General features: G+C 33.9%; 1 protein-coding gene across 1 annotated transcript in view; it reads right to left on the bottom strand.

Annotated features, from left to right (window-relative positions):
• Positions 1–201: 201 nt before the first annotated feature.
• Positions 202–21,914, bottom strand: part of LOC126746880 (ubiquitin-conjugating enzyme E2-17 kDa) — a 42,040-nt gene continuing 20,327 nt past the window's right edge. Inside the window, exon 3 of the mRNA XM_050455285.1 lies at positions 202–1,603. Within this exon, the coding sequence (XP_050311242.1) occupies positions 1,478–1,603 (126 nt within the window). The 3' untranslated portion in view covers positions 202–1,477. The remainder of the gene's footprint in view (positions 1,604–21,914) is intronic.

Genomic DNA, 21,914 nt, shown 5'->3' with positions numbered 1-21,914 from the left:
TGAAAATCATGGAAACGGCAACATTGGAACGAATCGGTTGTTTACCTTGTACGGTAGTACTTTTACGCTTTCTTAAATAAGCATATAAATAACTAAAATCCACATAGTGCGCTTTACGAGACGATTCCGTTAAAATTAAAAATCTTGACAATTTTGCAGGATGGATGGATGGTTCCAGGACAGTAAGTAATTAACCAAACATATTATCATAGATGAATTTTATTTAGAACATTTTTTTTACAGAATAATAATTAAAGCTATATACACATACACTTTTCACGACGAGTTATATAATCTCCTTGTTTATGTATATATGAGATACATAAGCAAGATCGATGGCCAGTGAATTGGTTAGGTCAATGGTAGTGCTCTGCTAAAGGCGTGGCAATAAATGAGTATCCCGAAAATACGTTTTAAAAAAACTTATTTAAGCCAATAAGAATAAAGTATGCTTTAAAAATTTCGGGTGAAATACTATTTTTACGATACTTGGTTAAAACACATATTTTCGAGCACCCAACTGTGTCCTATAGTGTTCCATAGTAGAGGTAAAAAGCGAAAATTGGAAAATTACGTTTAAGGACTAGTACGCATCAAACCATATTTCCATGATCCACTAATGACTGCGCAATTTATACGGTACCAATTGAAACATATTAAGGTGACTAGTACCAGAACTGGTGGAACATGTTATGGATTCGCCTGTCGAAGGCATCAATTTGACCCACAAATAGAAATTAAACTCAAAAAGGCAACACAAACAAAAAAAACCCCTAAATGAAATGATAATAATAAATTTATGATTACACACAAAAAAAAGTCAAACTGAGTGACCTACTCCCGGTCTGGCGTATTCTATGGAGAGCCTACGATAGTAACAATGAAACAAGCCCAATATAAATTATTATAAAATGTTATAATGTACGACACACAAACCCGCGATAAACGTAACATAATATATTCATCTCTTACCGTTGCAGGTATCCAGAACGAGAAACAAAAATTACAAGTATTAGGTTTTTTGTTTAATCTAGAAGTAATATATCAACGCTCCTAATTTCAAAAATTATAAAGCTAAACTTTCAAAGTAACTATATATATATATATATATATATATTTAGATATATATTATAATGTGACATTCAAGTGAATTAAAAAGCTTATTTTCCCGGTTCGAATTAGACCGACAGACACACACACACACACCAAAGTTGAACTCGATATTTTTTGAAATTTACTACTGCTCATCTATTTTTGAAAAAAAAATAAAAGGGATAGAAAGGAGAGCAAACGTGAATGATAATTTATTCCCTGCTTAGACAACAAAAAAAAAAGGAGGGGGAAAGAAGGGAGGTTGGGGGGAGGAGGAGGCGCGAACGAAGCAACCGGTCGTCGTGTGGCGGCTTTGTCATTATTATCCTAAGCGTGGAAATTATCTCGACAAGTGCTGATGCTGCGACTTTTTGGCTGCGGGCCGCTAATCGATAAAACTCTGTTCCACGCACGCTTTCACCCTTTTCTCGTACTCCCTACGGTTTTCTTTGTAAAGTTGCGCGGCCATCGAGTTCGCCGGCGAGTTTGGGTTTGGATCACTAAGTAACGACTGGAAAAAAAATACAAAAAATTATTTAAAGTCTGTTTTTTCTGTTGCATGGGGCTAATTGAGCTATACTGCAATCTATTCTTAAATACTATTAGGAAGTGGATCACTATTATATTTAGGACGGCATACACGATACTGTTTACCGGAAGGCAGGCCTTTCAGTTTACAATCCGGAAGGCTAAACCCCGGCTAAAGCATACACATTACTTTTTATCCAACGGCTTTGTTCAGTTTTTTATGCCGGTTTTCCACTAAACGAAGAAAACAAAAACAAAACACAAATTTGTGTCGAAAAAAACAAAATTGCAACTGTTCGCAAACTTTTTGAAGACTCGAAGTTTTTGCGACAGTTGCTGTTTTGTTTTTCGGGTCCCGTTCGAAAGCGGTAAACATCAAAGGGTTTCACGTGTTTAAGAACTGGAGTCTGTCTAGTGGAAACAGCACGTAACGTTTTTAAACGCGTACCTAGTTGCTTTTCAGATGTTTGTGTGTAGGCAGGGACGGATGGGACAGGCGGGAGACCGGGAAATTTCCCAACCGGTGGGCCGGTCGGCAAAAAGAAAAAAATATTAAAATTATTTTTTGTAAAAAAATAAGAAATAAAAAATAAAAATAAATAAACTAAGATTTTTTGAGTATCATCCGCAGAGGCCTAAAAGCCAGAAAGAGATACCCTTTAACATTCAAAAAGTATTTGATAGAGATAATGACACCCAAAGGCAGTGGCTAAAATACAGCACAGGCAAATCTGCGCTATTTTGCTCTATTTGCCTGGCATTTTGTGGCACCAATGAGTCAAACAGTTTTATTGAAGGTATGAGAGACTGGAAACATGTACACCAGAGGTTAAACGAACATGAATCGTTAAACATCCATACAAGGAATATACAATCGTATATAAGATTTGCAGCCAATAAAACAATAGACAAGTATATATTAAGGCCCGAAGTAATAGAAAAGAGAAATTCTGAAATTTCCCGTAATAGACAAATTCTTCACAGAGTGTTAGATGTTATTAAATTAATTGGAAAGAGGGGTTTATCCTATAGGTAAGTACCCACTTATCTATTTCTGCTTTTTAGATTTTATTTCATTTTATTCTCGATTTTATTATTATTATAGTTTTTTATTTCTTATAGTATATGTATATGTATGTAACTTCCATCTCCTTTATGACTCGATCCTTGAAGCTGACTGGTCTACTGGGTATTTATCCTCTAACGTTAATGATGCATGTGGAGCCTTATATGATATATTGAACGGTATATTTGCCGCACACATTCCTCTTAAGCAGCAACGTAAAAGAAGATTTCCAAATTATTATTCTCGAGAATTGATTAGGAACATTTATAGGAAAGAAAAGGCTTTCAAGGACTTTAAAATGTACAATTCTCCATTCTTTCAAAATAAATTCCATTCTCTTAGACGCCTTATCAAACTACAAATACGCAATGAATCTAAGTTGTATATATCAAACACCGAAAGGAATATTTCTTTGGACCCATCTAGCTTTTGGAATTTTGTTGGTTCTAAGAAGGCTGGCACCAGGATTCCTGGTATGATCAGGCTACCCGATGACGTGGTAATTAAAGACCCACAGGACATAGTTGATGCTTTTGCACTGTTCTTTGGTGAGGCATTTATACAATCAAATTTCATTAACCATTCGTCGACGTCTGATAATGTGCCCCACTTTGACATTGCCAACGTTAATGCTTCCCAGATTATTTTGGCCAGTAAAAAACTCAAAAATAAGTTAACTTCTGGTGTAGACGGTGTGCCTAGCTTCTTGGTTAAAGATTGCATTGGTGTCCTGGCAGATCAGCTGACCTACATTTTCAACTTAATACTGTCAACAGAACAAATCCCTGAAATTTGGAAGACTGCTAAAATAATACCTATTTTAAAAGCTGGGGACTCTGATTTAATCGTGAACTACAGGCCAATCTCATTACTCTGTAAACTTTTCGAAATTATCCTGAATCGGTCGCTATTTAGTCACGCAAAAGAACTCATCTCTGTAGACCAGCATGGATTTTTTAGCGGGCGATCTTGTGTTACTAACTTATTCTGTCTGTCTAGCCACATCTGTGAATCACTTGATGTTAATACTCAAGTCGATGTTATTTATACCGACTTCCAAAAAGCCTTTGATCGGATAGATCACTATATTTTGCTGCATAAATTAACTCAGTATGGTTTTTCAAGGAGATTATTTAATTTATTTCATTCCTACTCGATTGGTAGATCTCAATATGTTGAATATGAGGGCTTTAAATCGAAACTTTTTAACGTAACGTCGGGTGTGCCACAGGGCTCGAACCTGGGTCCGCTCCTGTTTAGTTTTTTTATAAATGACTTGATTGAGTCACTCACTTGTCATAGGCTGGCTTTTGCCGATGATTTGAAGCTATATTTAAATGTATATGGTTTGGAGGATTGTGTTTTTCTTCAGAACTGTCTAAATACATTGTAGGTATGGTGCGCTGTTAACAGGTTAGGCTTGAACGCGGCTAAGTGTAGTGTGGTCAGTTACTCTAGATCAAAAACACCCTTAAATTTTAATTACTTTATTAATGATACTATTTTGAGTAGATTAGAGCAAATTACTGATCTTGGTATAACCTTTGACTCTGAATTTACATTCGTTCCACACTTCAATAACATAGTCAAGTCAGCCCTGAGAAGGCTTGGGTTCATAATTAGAAGTTCTCAGAGTTTTACTTTGGAGTCTACATTAAAACTGCTTTTCTGTTGCTTTGTGAGATCAAAACTGGAGGTTTTGGCTGCATTATATGGAACCCGCTCTATCAGAATCATGTTGGTCTCCTTGAATCTGTTCAGCGTAGATTTGCTAAGTTTTTGGCCTTCAGGCAGGATGGCATATATCCGGTAAGAGGGTTTGATCATCGACAACTATTGGAACGCTTCAATCTACATCCATTACAACTCAGAAGAATGATCTCTGTAAAATTCCTGCATGGGTTACTGAATGGATTCATTGATAGTCCTGTACTTCTTTCCGGTATACGTTTCATGGTGCCTAGGCTTAATGCTAGACATCCCCTAACATTCTTTCTGCCAAGGCCTCATACTAACATCCTGTTGAAATCGCCACTATATACAATATGCGCTGTATTTAATCGGATCTGTCACATGTGCGATATAAATTTCTCTCCGGTTCATGTGATTGTCGATATCTTGGTGGATCATTACTCTTGGGATTAAGACCCATGTGTTTAAGTTATAGTTAGTAGGTATATTGCAGTTAATTTAATTTAATTTTGTTGAATATGTGATTATCTTGTTAAACTTTTATAATTGGGTTTTTATATCATATTAATAGTTATTTGTTCTAATTCTTTGGATAACTTTTGAGAATGTGACTTTACTTTACTCTTTTTCTTTTCTTTTCATTCTTTTAGGTTTGTTTGTGTGTGTTTTTTTTTAACTATATTTTTCATTGTTTTGCAACTGTTTCCTGTTATTGGGCAAGCTGCCTGTTGGAAATAAAGGCTTATTATTATTATTATTATTATAAACATTTCATAGCGCCGGTAATAAACTTAATTTTTGTCGCGTCTAGCCCAAATGGAAAAAAAAATCAAAAACTATAATTCCGTATTTTTTACAGAGGAAACGCTGATGAAGCTGCATATACGCTAGATGATGCTGATAAGGATCATGGCAATTTCTTAGAAATTATCCTACTTCTTGCCAAATACTATATAATACTAAAACAACATCTAGACAAAATTATTGAAAAAAGCAAGAAACTTAAAAATGCTGGTGTTAAACAAAGATCAGGGAATTTTTTAACATTTATTTCAAAAACATCCATAAATTTAGTTATAACTTTAATAACAAATAAAATTAAAAAAATTTTTTGTGAAGACATAAAAGAGTCTGGAATGTTTTCTCCAGAAATAGATACCACTCAAGATATCTAAGGACCAGTGTTCTGTTGTGATCACGTGAGTAGTATTCATTTATTCATTATTTATTTTAAAAAAAAATGTTTTTAAAATTTATAATACATTATTAATTAGTCTATGCTTCCAACATTTATTAGCCTAATTTCTTTTAAAATCATATTAAGTATAATCTAAATTTCAAAAGACTTAATCTTTTAGGTATGTCTATAAAGGAATGGTTCACGAGAGGCTTCTGGCAGTAATAAATTGTCATTATACATCTGGACAAGGGTTTCAAGATTTAATAAGAGAAGTTGCACAAAAAAAACGGACTAAGCTTAAACAAATGTATTGCTGATTCAACAGATGATGCTGCTAACATGCAAGGGACATATAGCGGATTTACTAGTAAGATGAAGCAACAAAATTCCGAGCATATCCATATGGGGTGTTATAGTCATATACTGAATTTAGTCCCGGGAGATGTTTTAAAAGGACATATTAAGGCGGCAACCTTTTTTGCATTTCTGAACTCAGTTGCAGTTTTCTTTAAAGAGCCATACAAGAGAATGGATATTTGGAAAAAAATGTCACAAGATCCAAAACTTAGAGTACCACAAACTATAGGAGAAACCCGATGGTGGTCGAAAGAACAAGCATTAACTAAAATATTTCAGCTTGAATGTTCTAGTAAAAACGCAAAAAAAATCTTACCCGCTATATGTAGATCTACTAGAATCACTAGACATCATTTCAAAAGATACAGATTTTAATCCAGATATCCGATCTACGGTTGAAAACTTTAAAATTAATTTGACAAAGTTTGAAACGATTATGATGGCCCATATATTCTTAAAAATATTCTCAATTACAGGATCACTGTCGCAATACCTTCAAACGAAAGATTTAGACCTAATTAAAGCCAACGCGATGATTAAGACGTCAATACAACATTTAAAAGCCATTCAGAGGAATATGGAATGGATCACAAAATCTATTAGTGATTTTATGTCTTCAGTTAATGACGAACTAGGTGACCGTCAATTGGACATTGAATTAAAAAACGATTTTCCGAAGACAAGAAAAAGACGAGTTAAAAAGTTTTTTGACGAAAATACGTCTGACGAAGCTCCTCAAGACGAACATAAAAATTTTCAGGTTAAAACATACAATGTGATTATGGATATGGTATGTGAGTCAATGTCGAACAGGTATGCCCAGAATATAGATCTCTGTGCTGAACTAGCTATTTTTAATCTAGCATATTTTAAAGAAATAAAGGCAAATAGCTCGCTACCTGACAAAAGTATGCATTTGATAGCTAGTTTAGTTGCAAAATTTAATACCAAGGTGACGCCTGACAGAATTAAGGAAGAGTTAATAAGTTTTGCTGCTAACTGGGACCTTTAGAAGTTATCTCTTCAAGAAATGTTTGCTAAAATCGATATTTCCAATCGTAGCGATAGCGATGACAGTGAAGGGGAGGATGATAGAGACGATGTGCAAGGAGATTGGAAAGATAAAATTACAGTTTGCTCTTGCAGGGATTGCGCTTATTGCTGTTACGTTGCTATTTTAAAATATAACTTTTATCAGGAGGCGTATTCAGTCTTAGCAACCGTGTATCAATACATTTTGAGTTTTCCAATAACCCAGGTGTCATGTGAGAGATCATTTTCCATTCTCAAATACATTAAGAATAGACTAAGAAATAGATTAAGTGATAATTTGCTTGAATTTTTCATGCTTATGAATATAGAAAGATCTCTACTTAATCAAATAGATAATGAAGATATTATAAATAAGGTGGCAGAGTCCAGTACCTTGTATAAAAAAAGTTTAATGTACTGAGTTTTTTTGCATTTTCTATGTTTTGTTTGAGAGTTCGTTGTTCCTTTTTCATTTTCTTATTTTTAAAACTTTTCGGTTGTTAAGCTTGTTTGTTCTTTCTTTTTAATAGTTGACTGAAGACTGAATTTAAATAAAGAAAAGTTATAATTTAGGATAATATTAAGACATACATATATTATTTGTGTTATAATTTTGTATTTCGTTGTTTACTGAATTTACGTTGATTTCTTAAAATTAAATAAAAAAATGTGTGTTTGTAGGCACTAGCGAGTTTTTTTAATATAATTCATCAGGGCTAAGTGGGCCGCTTCGCCCGAAAATTTCTCGGGCCGGTTTCAGAGAGCCCATCCGTCCCTGTGTGTAGGGGTGTATTTAATAAAATAGCGTGGTATAAAACAATAAAAATAAACAAGAGGTAAGTTGATACAAAACTCTTATCAATAGATATACAATGCAGTATAAATATAGGTATACTACTGTATTAATTCGAAAGGAATCTGCCAAAATAATATACAGGGTTATTCACGTAAAACGCATCTTAATATTATAGCTAAACTATTTAAAGAAAAATCGAAAAAAAAACAACTGAAATTAGTAGGGACTTTCCAAAGGTATCTTTTAAAATTATTTTGTTATTATACAGGGTGTTTTAAAGTACTTAAAAAGGGAAAAAATTGATTTTTTGAAATAGAAAAAACCTATTTCTCCTCTGTTTCAGTATCTCTACTTACTTTTGCTTCATAGAACGCAATACAAACTAAGCACCAACCATGATAAAAAAATCATCTTTATTATTAAGTATATCCATAACTTTTGTAGCACAAAACAAGCAACACACTAGTTCGTTTGGTGGAAAAGCACTAAAAACTAAAACGAAACTCCGACTATAATTTGTTTGCTTAGTGGAAACAGAGGTTCAAATTTGTCCGAGTTTTGTTGTTTTATGTGTTTCAAAAAACAAGAACAAAACAGAAACTCGACTAGTCCGTTTGGTGGAAAACCGGTTTTAAAAACGTTCTTAGCAGGAACTAGACATGATTTCGGACAACGATCTTACGTTAATAGGGTTGGCAATTGCTTTGTTACCTAAAGAACATACAAAGAAAAAACGCAAGCTTTCAAAATGGGCAAAACAGTGGTTAATAAATCGACACGTTACTTCCCACACTTATCTCATAAATGAATTACGACTGGAACCTGATGATTACAGAAACTATCTTCGTATGGATGAAAATTCCTATACGGAATTCCTAGAACTTGTAACCCCATTAATTCAAAAGGAAGATACTTTGATGAGGTTAGCAATAAATCCTCATGAGCGATTAAGTACTACTTTGAGGTACTTAGCGACAGGGAGAAACTATGAAGACTTAAAATTCACAGCCCATATCTCTGCTCAATGTCTGGGGAGAATGATTCTTAATAATAATTGTGGTTCTTAAACATAGATATTGTAAGGTAAGCTACGTTGTAATAATTTTTATTTTACAATAGTAATAAGTACATAATTTACAAAAAAAAACTTATGGTACAAAACTATTGTAATAACCACGTGTTGTGGGAGGTTGGCAAGTTGATGGTTGATTGTCATAATCTGTTGTCATTGTATTAAACTGTTGTGGATATGGCTATAGGTATTGAACTGAAGTACTACTTGTTTGCGGGTCAGTTACAATTTTTGAGTGTGCTGTTAGTTGTCCGCACTTTGCATTGAATAAGGCGTCATTTATTATTTTTTGGCAATATGTTGCCATCATTGGCGGCAATGCGTCCAGCTCTCGACCGACGTAGGTTGCATAATTCGATTTTTTTTTTGGTTTTGCAATTTTTCCGCAACTAATTTTAGCACTGTCTGTTGTTGGTCTGGTTCATTTGGTTGTTGTTTCCAAATTGCCTCGGTACCGTTGACGGCAAACATATAAGAATAAGACCACCTCCAGGCAGCGGAGCATACTACTACAACTTATAAACAGTTTCACAGTGTTGTATTAATGGCAATTGCAAATAGTAATTATGAATTAATATTGTTTGATGTCGGTACAAATGGACGAGTGTCTGACGGAGGGGTGATAAATAACACATCTTTTTACAAGGCATTAGTAAAGGGTGCTTTGCAATTGCCTGCAATTAATCAACGTAATAATTTACCTTATGTAGTCATAGGAGATGAAGCTTTTGCGCTTAGAAAAGATTTTTTTAAACCTTATAGGGAAAAAGAACTGAACACTGACCGTTCATACTTTAACAAACGTTTAAGTAGAGCTAGACAAATTATTGAGAATGTGTTTGGAATCCTTGCAAATCGATTTCGTATATATCATATCGAAATAGGAATATCTGTCGAAAATATAGAAACTGTGGTAATGGCTACATGCGTATTGCATAATTATTTACGAAATAAGAATCCATGCCAGTACACGGACATATCTACGGATGAAGAAGCTATCTTGGCAGATCAACAGATACTACCATCGTTACAAAAAGGACATGGAAGTAGACGTTGTCCTCAAGACGCAAAACAAGTGCGTAAATGAGCTTGGAAACGACAATTCAATTATTTTTTAGCAAAAAAGAGCAGGCTCCAACTTAAATTTAGCAATTTATTTCAGTTCTCTAGCATGTATAGTTACTTCACAATTAATTTTCAAAGTTCGAATAAATACGCCATGTTTAATTTCCCAAATAATTTAATTTTTTCCTTGTACCAGCGCGGCCCGGATGATACGTCACAGGCGCCCAAGTGGACGCGACGATCGACGCTAGCATGTCGACCGCGCACGCTGCTTTGTTAATATTATTATGCATGTTTTTGCTGTTGTTTGTGTTTTTCAAAATGTCTGCTCCACATACCTGCTATAAATATTGTATTGTATTGTAATAAGTTCATATGTACAGGGTGGCCAAATAAGCGAGGTAAGCGGCTGTATCTCAGGACCTGTACATCTGGCAACTATGGAATTTTTTTTATTATTATAAAAGTGGCCATGAGAAAATTCTGGAAATTATCTTTAAGTTCCGTATTTCACCGCAAGAGGGCGCAACTAAAAATTAAATAAAAGAAACGTTTTTTTCTCCGAAAACTTAAATATTAACTTATACTTTTGATATTATTTTTAGTAAGCCTAGATAATTTGCTATAATTTTGGTATATACATGAATTATTGACTTACGAACAATAGTAGGGGTGGGGGAAGCTATTGACAGTGGAATCATTCAAATCGGTGTAAATTCTAAACCACTTATTCGATTTGAGCAATTCAAAATTTATTTGCAAGATAAATGTAGCTGCTTTAAAAGTCTGATCTCATCACTACCTTGTAGTTCCTAATACAACCGCCAGAGGGCGCAATTTGTAATAATTCCAGTTTCTTTCATTTTGCTCCAAAAATTCAAATTGAATGGTATATTTTTGACATCATATTTAAAAAGTAGATAACATTTGCAAAAATACTGTGAAAACCGCACGATGATATCATCTTTGCTTGTTTTAAAGTTATAGCGAATTAAAGTCTTTTACGCACCGAGTCCAAACTTATGTATCGCCATCTAGCGCTCGGCCTTAGAATGTCTAGTTAACGTATAGTAGGCGGCAAAAACAAAAGAAACTTTTAAAAAGGATTGTATGCAAACGTCAAATATTTATTAGACGGCCAGTTTAAATCTGTTTTCAATTTTCTTTGCTCGATTTTTTGTAAAATGCCTTTGACAAATAATGAAGCTGTGGATTTGATTGCGGTTTTCTTTGAGTGCTTTCAAAATGCAGCAATAGCTGAAAGACAGTATGCCCTTCGGTATCCAGATCGCCGCCATTATGGCAGAAGAATTTTTCCACGGTTGGTACAGCGACTACGCGATACTGGGAGTTTTTGTCGGCCCAAATTTAGAAGGCGTCGCTCTACTGGAAGAACTGAAGAAAACATTATTAATGTGTTGGCCTACGTAGAGTTTAATAGGCATATTGGAACTCGTGCGTTATCTTTAGATTTGGGAATAGCTCGAACTACTGTTCAAAATATACTTAAAGACCACAGGTAATACATCTTTTTATTATAATTTTCTTCTCGAATATAGGCATTTCTTTTTATTTTAAGGCTACACCCTTTCCATATAATCCTACACCAAGCTCTAAACGAACATGATTTTGAGCGCCGAATTGATTTTTGCCAATTGATACTAGCAATGATTCGCGAAAACAGGGATTTTTGTCACAGATTCTGTGGACCGATGAAGCCACTTTTTGTAGCGATGGAAAAGTCAACAGGCATAATATGCATTATTGGTCGGTTGAAAATCCTCGTTGGATGCGAGAAGTCCAGCACCAAGGCCGCTGGAGTGTAAACGTGTGGTGTGGCATTATCGGAATGAAAATTATTGGTCCTTATTTTTTTGATGGCACATTAACCGGTAATGTTTTTTTTGCATTTTTTAACAAATTCTTTGCCTATTTTAATGGAAGATTTGACATTGGAAGTAAGACGGACCATGCATTTCCAATTGGACGGGTGCCCAGCACATTTTTTCCGTTTGGTGCGGCATCATATAAATAATTACTTTCAAGGGCGCTGGATCGGAAGGGGGAGTCTATATCCTTGGCCGGCCAGGTCACCCGATTTAACATGCCTAGACTTTTACTTATAGGGTCGTTTAAAAGATATTGTGTACCAAACTCCACCTACAACAAGACAGGATATGGAAAACAGAATCCGTGGTGCAATAAATGAAATATCAGCTGCTGAAATCAAAACAGCAGTTTTATCCACCCAAAGAAGATTGGAAGCTTGTTTGGTATGTGATGGAAAGCAGTTTGAACACCTATCGAGGCATTAAATACCAAATATGTTTGGGTTTAAAATCGGTCCTTTTCAGGACCATAATTTAAATATAAAAAGAAATTCGTTAATAAAATTATTCGCCTTAAGAAAGTCACATAAAAATTCTGTGATACATAGGTATTATTAATTTATAATTTATCAATCAATTAATACTTTAATAATTTATTAATTATGACAACATCATGGTATCCTAGTTGTGGTAATACTAATTAGAGAATTTTAGGCGGGACACTAGATGGCGGTACGTAAGTTTAGGCTCGGTGCGTAAGAAACTTTAATTCGCTATAACTTTAAAACGAGCAAAGATATCATCGTGCGGTTTTCACAGTACTTTTGCAAATTTTATTTACTTTTTAAATAGGATGTCAAAAATATACCATTCAATTTGAATTTTTAGAGCAAAATTAAAAAAACTGGAATTATTACAAATTGCGCCCTCTGGCGCTTTTATTAGAAACTATAGAGTAGTGATGATATCAGACTTTTAAAGCAGCTACATTTATCTAGCAAATAAATTTTGAATTGCTAAAATGAAATGAGTGGTTTCGAATTTACAGCGATCTTAATGATTCCACTTTCAATAGCTTCCCCCACCCCTACTTTCGTTCGTACGTCAACAATTTATAAACCAAAATGATAGCAAATTATCTAGGCTTACTAAAAATAATATCAAAAGTATAAGTTAATATTTAAGTTTTCGGAGAAAAAGAGGTTTCTCTTATTTAATTTTTAGTTGCGCCCTCTTGCGGTAAAATACGGAACTTAAAGATAATTTCCAGAATTTTCTCATGGCCACTTTTATAATAATAAAAAAAAATCCATTGTTGCCAGATGTACAGGTCCTGAGATAGAGCCGCTTACCTCGCTTATTTGGCCACCCTGTACATGTTCTATGTCGAAAAACGCCTTAGACAAGGAAAATGGTTGGACCGGTATTAGCCTATATTTACAATGTTAACGAAGTGAGCCGAATTTTTCTCTCCTTATGGTGACACGCGTACTTGTTTTTGAGTGTATTTTAAGAGATTCTTGGTTTTTTTTTAAGTAAAATTTTTGGTTAAATCTATACTTTTTGGATATTACATCAAAGTGGGATGTTCAGTGTTTTGAATTAAATTTCGTAGGGAAAATAATTGCCAGTTGACATTTTTGCAGATTTGGTGGCAAGCAGCTCGTTTCAGGTGCGTGATTACAGGTCCACTCATTTTCCTTGTTTAAGAAAAATGCTTAGTTTTCAAAAAACAGGGTGTCAAAGTAAAAGTTTATTTTTAATTATTTTTGAATAGAATTTATAGTTTTAAAATATTTACGTTTATATAATGGGTAAGTTGTCTGATTGACCACGAACAAATCCCTGCTCCATTGTAATTAGTCAACAAGCAAAATACGTCAATAATAAAAGTTAAAAGTCAAAATGTCAACAAACAAAACCACCCTGTCAAAATAACGCCTGGGCACTAGGCTGTGGCTGGCTGGCTAGCGAGCGCTCTGTAATACACCGTCGCGTCGGCGTCTATGACACGTAGCGCGTAATTGGGACGGAATCTCGGGAGGTATAAAAAACCCCAGACTAGCAGCCTTATAACTTTGCAAATACCCTAACAACTTGAAATAAACGTCATTGTTTTTATAAACTTATGTTGTATTTATTTTTGGGAAAATATATATATATTTTTTTAAATTTTCCAAGCCCATTCCTAGCGACTCACCGCCGGCAGTTATGGTGCGATTCTCGTCCGAGGCCGCTCGTATGGCTGTGCTTAAAAATCGAAAATATCTAAAAAATACTGGTGTGCAAATTAAGGAGGACCTAACTAAATCTCGGTTAGTGCTATTCAAAAGTGCTTCTAGTTCATTTTCACATAAAAATACATGGATTTTGAATGGTAATGTTAAGGTTAGAGCGGAAAATGGTACAGTCAATTAACTCAGAGATGGATATTCATTCAATTAAAAATTGACGTGATTAACAGGTACATTTAAAAATTAAAATTGGTCATTTGGTTTACTGTACTTTTATATAAGTATATGGCTACATATATTATTTATAATTTCATGCGTATGTACGCTTTTTGTTTATAACGATAAAATGGTAGAATTTGTACTTCTTTTCGTTTTGTTTTTATAATTGTTTCTTTGGTAAAAACTTGTCTTAGGTATTAGAAATGGGAATGAGAGCGACTCATTCATCATTCATCTGTGGTTCTTAACCTCTAACCATTTACTTTTTTTATGTTAAATAATTTTTATTTGTATATTATTTTTATATATTAATTTTTTATTTTTTTATTAATTTTTATCTTTTTGGTATAAAAAGGTGTACTATAGTGTCTGTTATAGTGGGGTGTTATATATTTTATAGGTAAATGAGAATTGCACATTTAAACGTAAGATCATTGCATACAAGGTTCAATGAATTTAGATTCCTAGTACAATATCAAAATGTAGACATTATCTTTTTATCTGAAACATGGCTCTCCAATACCGATGACTCATTGTTGTTTCAAATTCCGGGATACCAATTTTTTAAGAAGAATCGTCAGGGTAGAGGCGGGGGCGTGGCGGCTTATGTAAGAGACAAGTATAAAGTATAAATATATTGTTTCATTTGACTTTAATATTAATGCTCAATTGGAACTTCTTTTCTTAAAAATAAAAATTAAAAATAAAAATTATGCTTTTGGTGGTTTTTATAATCCCCCTACTCTTAACTTTAATAGCCTAAGTTCTGATTTTGATAATATATTTTCTTTTATATACCCGTGTGTTGACGAAGTTTTCTGTTTAGGAGACTTTAATAATAATCTTTTAAATTTAAGTAATCCCCTTACATCATTATTTGAAAATTATAATCTCACTCAAATAATTGAAGACCCAACCAGAGTCTCGGCTACTTGCAGCACTCTTCTTGATGCAGTATTTGTGTCTAATGTGTCTCTGATACATAATAAAGGGGTCATTTGCGCAGACAACATCTCAGATCACAACTTGGTTTTCTGTGAGCTAAATTTAAACAGGGTACCCATAGTTCCTAAACCAATTGAGTACTTTAAAAATTTGAATAAACAAATTCTTTTGCAGGATTTATATTTACTACCATGGGATAGCATTTTATATCAAAATAATATCGATAGTAAGCTAGTAATTTTTAATAATTTAATTCAAACACTTTTTAATAAACATGCTCCTTTTATAAAAGTAAGAATTACTAAACCTAAAGCTCCTTGGCTAACATCTGATGTACTTCTTTCATAGAAATCATACTCTGGCTACAATTAGAAGAGAAAAAAAGAAGCACCTAAATCTGTTGTGTAACGAAATAAATAAACGTCAGCTTTGTTTGCATTAAAAACGTTTAACATTTGTAGAGATAAAAATAATACCAATATTCCGGAACACCTGTCTGATCCAAATCAAATTGACATCTTTTTTTCTGAATTTCTTCAAAATTCTGCGAATTGTGATGAACAAATTCAGTGTTATCAATATTGGTGTATTCGATAATGGCCTGCATTTCACACTTAATCTTGCAACTGTTAAAGATGTAAGTAGAATTTTAAATAGTATGAAGTCTAATGCGACTGGTGTGGATCAGATTTCACCAAAAATGTTAAGGTATTGTAGCCCCTTTATTGATAAGTACATACGCCACATAATAAATTGTTGTATATAAGCTCACTATTTCCCCGATCAATGGAAAATTTCGATTGGTAAACCCTTATCAAAAGTTGCTAGCCCAGAAAATTATAGCGACTTGCGCGTTATAAGTATACTTCCAGTACTTTCAGAAATATTTGAAAAGGTACTTTACCATCAGATGGTTTGTTATTTTATTGATAATGACATTATTCCGGCTACGCAATGTGGCTTTAGGGAGAACTTTGGTACCTCTGTAGCTCTACTAAACGTACTGGATGATATAATGGACGCTATTGATAAGCAACAGATTGCTGTTCTGGTACTTTTAGATTTCTCTAAGGCGTTCGATACAATAAATCATGCCCTTTTACTAGCTAAGCTTAAATATTATGGCTTTTCAATGCAGTCTATACAGTTAATTGAGTCTTATTTGAATAATAGATTTCAGACAATATTCACAATGCCCCAGGGTTCTGTCCTGGGACCTCTGCTTTTCCTTGTATATACAGCAGACATTCTTAAGTCCTTAAAAGTTTGTAAGGTGCAAGCGTTTGCTGTTGATACGCAGATATATACAACTTTCAAACCAGTGGCGGCTCGTGCTTTACAAATCTGGGGGTTGCAACTGTAGGGGCCCGTCGGTGATCGCGAATGAAAGACTAAAAAGATTATCGCTAGCGCCTTGGCGGAGGCTTTTTTCGGTGTCATACCCACTTTTAAACGGCCAAAATAAGCAAAAAAACTGGAACTTTTGATATGGTGCAATAATTAAATTAAAAAAACACAAACGAAAGAAAAAAAACTTTAATGACATAATACCCTAAAAATAGATAAAAAGCGTATGTCGTAATTATAAATTATTTACAAAGAAAATCCATCCGACGTTCTTTAGACTCGGCAAATTTATCAATTACTCTTTGATTGAAATCAGGAATGCTTTCGATAAGATCCCTTTCTTTGGAAAGCATTGCCAAAGCAGAAAGTCTTTCTTGGCTCATGGTGTTTCGTAGAAATGTTTTTATCCTTTTGAGAGTAGAAAAACACCGTTCTGCTTCAGCTGAAGCCATTGGAATGGTAATTAAAATTTTTAAAAGCTTAATAGTTTCACTAAATGTTTCACTAAGCTCACCATTCTGAGAAATATAGTCAAACAGCACAAGTAGTCCCGAGATTGATCTAAATTCCTGTGTTTCATAAATAACTCTTAGTTCTGTTCGGAGCTTTTGTTCTATAAAAAATGGGTAACACTTTATTGTTTCTTTAAATTTTATTTCAGGAAAATTAATACTATATTGGTTATACTGCTCCGAAAAAAAAAGACTAGCGGCGACCAAGTGTCCGGTAAAACTAAATCGCTCCTTTCCTTGACAAATAATAATGTCACATACTTCTTTTGCTTCTCGACAAAATTCTGTAGAGTCATCCAGCCTCCGTCGTTTGGACGTGGATGGCTCCGATAGAGATGGCTCAATAGCGTCCGTGATATTATTTCTAATTTCCATTAATTTATTTTCAAAAGATAATATGTAGGTATTTGCAAGAGCAGCGTCAATTTGCCTCGATTGAAATTTACTAAATAAAATATCCACATGAGGCATTATCTTATAAAATAGATTGAGCCAAAAAACAAAATTTCTACTTTGAAGAATTTTCACATACCCTGATGCCTGGTTTGTGGTGCTAATATTTCTGCTTTCATTTAAAATTTGTTTCATTGTCTCTAAAATGCCATCTTTGTATTCAAATACAGTACAAACAACTCTAGAATTAAAATTCCACCTGGTCGGGGCTGAGCGTGGTAAGCGTTTTTTCACAATCTGGTCCAGTACTAACGATCTCTGAGGACTATTGGAAAAAAATGCACAAATTCCTTGTAAATTGGCAAAGAAAATTCGAACGTTTTTGTTTGCAGAAGCAGCATTTAACATTATTAAATTAAGTTGATGTGCATAGCAATGCATGTACGCAGCATGTTCATAAGATTTTTTAATTATTGCTTGCACCCCGTTAGACGACCCGCTCATAACTGATGCACCATCGTATGTTTGTGCAATGAGTTTGGTTTTGTTATCTTTAACATGTTTGTCAAGCTCTGCCAGAATAACCGAAGATAAAGTTTTGGCGTCATGATCACAAGGCACCAAAAAATCCCAAAAACGTTCAACTGGCTTACCGTTTACGATGTACCGAAAGACAATTGCCATTTGAAATATATTTGATACGTCACTAGTTTCATCGGCTATTATGGACAAAAAATCTGCTTGTTTTATTTCCTTACAAATCTCTTCTTGACATACATTAAACATTGTTTGCAAAATCTCATTTTGGATTGTCTTCGATGTACCTTTAAATACTGATGCTTTTTGTAAATGTTGTTTTAGAGCACCGTCTAATTCAGCACTAAAATCAATCAAGCCTCGGAAAACCCCAGGATTAGAAGATGACATAGACTCATCATGTCCTCTTAACGCGAGTTCGAAAGCTCCACAAAAACGTACACAATTAATAATAATGTTTAAAATATATCGATTTTGTTTTACCTGTTCGTTATGCAGGTCAATATTTCGACGATATGCACCACTTAATTGGGCTGCTACATTGACACTTCCAAAAAGTGAATATTGTACGACATTCTTCATATGTGTTGCCGATAATGAATGTTTTTTAATGCGGTCTCCTGAGTGATTAAGATCAGTAAAACCTACTTTTGTCCAAGAAACTTCGCCTCCAAACAATAAACAAGGAAAACAAAACAAAGCATTTTTTATTGGACACCCACAAAGCCACGTATGTTTATTGTACAAGTCAGGATTAAATGTTCTCATAAAAGTCCTTTTTTTGCTAGACACAGATTGTTCTATTTTTAAAGGCGGAGTAGGCCTGCCAAGTCTTTTTATCTCAGCCTTATCATTTAATGATCGGCTACAGAACGGGTCTGCAATTAAACTTTGCACCGAATTCATTTTTACCACTAAAGCTTTAAATTAAAATTTATTTATATAAATTATGTTTACAAAACAGTAAATTAATTCAACACATAAAAACACAACAACGTACCGCGCCATAAACTGAATCAATGATCGGATTTTATTAAATTTGTCGGTAAAATAAACAAGGTTTGCACTATTCTTGCAACCACACGCACCTTATGAGAAACATTATAGCCGCCTCCTCCGACGTAGGCAACTTACAATACGCCGTAATACAATGTATATATAATCGAGTGGTTTGCAGCTTGTGTGCACACCGCCGACCGTCCGTCAGCGATCTCGATGCGACGCGATGTAGTATAGGAAATGATTCTTTTTTTAAGGGTGTTTTGGTAAAGTTTTAAATTAATACTTGATTGCAATTTACAAAAGATGCTATAATATAAATAAAAATATGTTTCGTTTTTTTTAGTCTTTTTTTTTTGGGGGTTGCGCAAACCTGCAAACCTAATGAGCAGCCGCCACTGTTTCAAACCTGATAATCTTAAAGAAGCGGAGACTGGTATAAACAATGACTTAAATATAATAAATCAATTATCTAAAAAACATAATTTAAAATTAAATTCCTCAAAGTCTTGTTTTATGGTTTTTGGAAATACAAATAAAATTACAAATATTAAAAGTGTAATAAATGTTCATGTGGAGGGCTCTAAGCTTTCGGTTGTTGAAACTGCCAAAAATTTGGGCATTGTGATGGACAGTAAGTTGAGATTCAGGGAGCATGTTAAAAAAATTGTTCAAAAATCGTTTGCAGCTCTAAAACTCTTATATAGTAATAGAGATATTATTAATCTAAGTCTTAAACGCAGCCTATGTGAGGCCATGGTGCTCTCTTATTTTAACTACTGTGATTATGTTTATGGTTTTTGCTTAGATAATAATTGTAAAATGCGCATACAAAAAATTCAAAATGCCTGTATCAGATTGGTTTATGGCTTACATAAGTATGATCATATTTCGCAATATTTTAAAACAATTAACTGGCTTAAAATGGACAATCGTAGAATTCTTCACTTTTCCACTTTTTTGATAAAAATCATTAGCAGCTTGTTTTTATTTAGTTGTTGTTTAGAGCAAATGTACACGCGGTAAATATTAGAGCTAGAAATAAGTTAACCATGCCGGTCAATAGGAGTGCTATGTTTCAGCGATCGTTTTCTTACAATGCTGTTCAGTGCTACAATAAAATACCTGCAGAATTTGTTGACCTTCGTGCAAATAAATTTAGGAGGAAATATAAAATTGTTCTTATGAATATTCAAAACAATTCTCTTACTGTTTAATATGTATCAAATTTGCTGTTTTTTATAGAAGAAAATTTTTTTTGTGTTTTTTGCTAAATGTTAAGCAATGCATTGAAAAGGCAAATTATATTTAAATTTTTAAAATTGTGAACAACTTACAACCAGCCTATTTAAAGTCATATCTAATAACTAGAGAGAACTTTCATGATCATAATTTGAGGTCAAATAATCAATTTAACATTCCCAGGGTAAGGACGACAGCTTTACAAAAATCGTTGGTTTACAGTGGAATTCAATCTTATAATTCCTTGCCCGAATGGGTAAAAAATGCAGATTCACTAAAGAGTCTTTATAAATATCTTATGGTGAATTTAAGGAACTAACTATTAATTTATAATTACATTAAGTATAGTGCTAAATAAGCGTTTATTTATTTATTTGGGTTGTATATAAGAGGATACTTGTAAAGAATTTTGGGCTTCTAACAATATTATCCAGAATTTGAAATGCAAATCAAACATTGAAGAACTGCCTTGCGCTTGATAAGGTGTTAAAATTCAAATAGGACATGGTCTCAAAACAGGTAAGATGTAAGCCCTATATTTCTCAATATTTAATAACATTTCATACAACTTACATCAGGAAAAAACTCTAAAGCTTCAACTGATCCTAAAAAGAGAAAATCCGCCGAAAAAGTTCCAGTGAGTACCGTTTTTTGAGCATTCACAAGGTGTGATCTACATAAGACTGCCTGAAAAAGGGCAAAACGATCACAGGGCTCTACTATGCCGAATTGTTGGGTCGATTTGACCACGAATTGCAGAAAAAACGGTTCAAAGCATCTGCTCACACCTAGGCCGTTGCCACGAGCAAATTAGGATACGCACTGTTGCCCCATCCACCCTATTCTCCAGATTTGGCCCAGTGCAACTTTCTTTTCAGTTTCCAAATTTAAGTCACTCGCCGAGCAGAAAGTTCAGTCGAATGAGGGGACCTAGTTTGCAGACCTCCAGAAAATGTAGTTTTCAGATGGGTGAGAAGAGAGCAGGAGATTGTATTGAGAAATAAATCATACCTTTTCCAAATAATTTTACTTTTATAGTTTGAGTGTTTATCAAACAACCCTCGTCTATACATCATCAAAGGAAAGTAACGTCTACAATTTCATTGCATGATGTGCTTGTATTGGCCTTAATCCAAAAAAAGTATGATGTTTTTTTCCCATATAATTGGAACAACTTTATATGACCATGTATTTTTTCTTTTCTCAGCTGATTGTAGTACAGATCTACAGTTTGAATCATTGTATTGCAATATAAAATTAAGTGCTTTCGTCAGTGTAGAACGCATAGTACCACCTCTTCAATAAAATCCAAATAAAAGTGCTTTATTTGAAAAAAAAAACAGAGTCTCTGAGATAGACGAGAAACTTGTAGTCTCCCCATAGATTTCAAACATATATCAGTACATATTCAGGTGTTCAGAGTCCAATGTCCCTCCAATTAATCCATATGCCTCATTCATTTAAGTGAGAAAGAAATTAAGAGAGAAAACAGGTGCATACTTAGAAAGAAATGGGAGAAGAAAAACATAATTGAAAATTTGAAACTTGAATGTATGGGCATTAGACAATGCCCTGTAATGCCAATTATTTCAAGTTTGCAGGCTTCTCGAGTAATTCTTTAAGTTGTTCAGGCATTTTAAGTTATGTCAGCATGAAAAAATATTTTTTGGGAGGTATAATTGATGACCAATTATCAATTTTTATGGATTTGTTAGCATCACAATAAAAATTTTCTAGAATAATCTAGTTTTCCTAAAATGCTTGATGGATAAAAAAA

This window comes from Anthonomus grandis, chromosome 18 (genome assembly GCF_022605725.1).
Source record: "Anthonomus grandis grandis chromosome 18, icAntGran1.3, whole genome shotgun sequence".
Lineage (NCBI taxonomy): Eukaryota > Metazoa > Arthropoda > Insecta > Coleoptera > Curculionidae > Anthonomus > Anthonomus grandis.
This window is presented reverse-complemented; position numbering and strand designations above follow the sequence as displayed.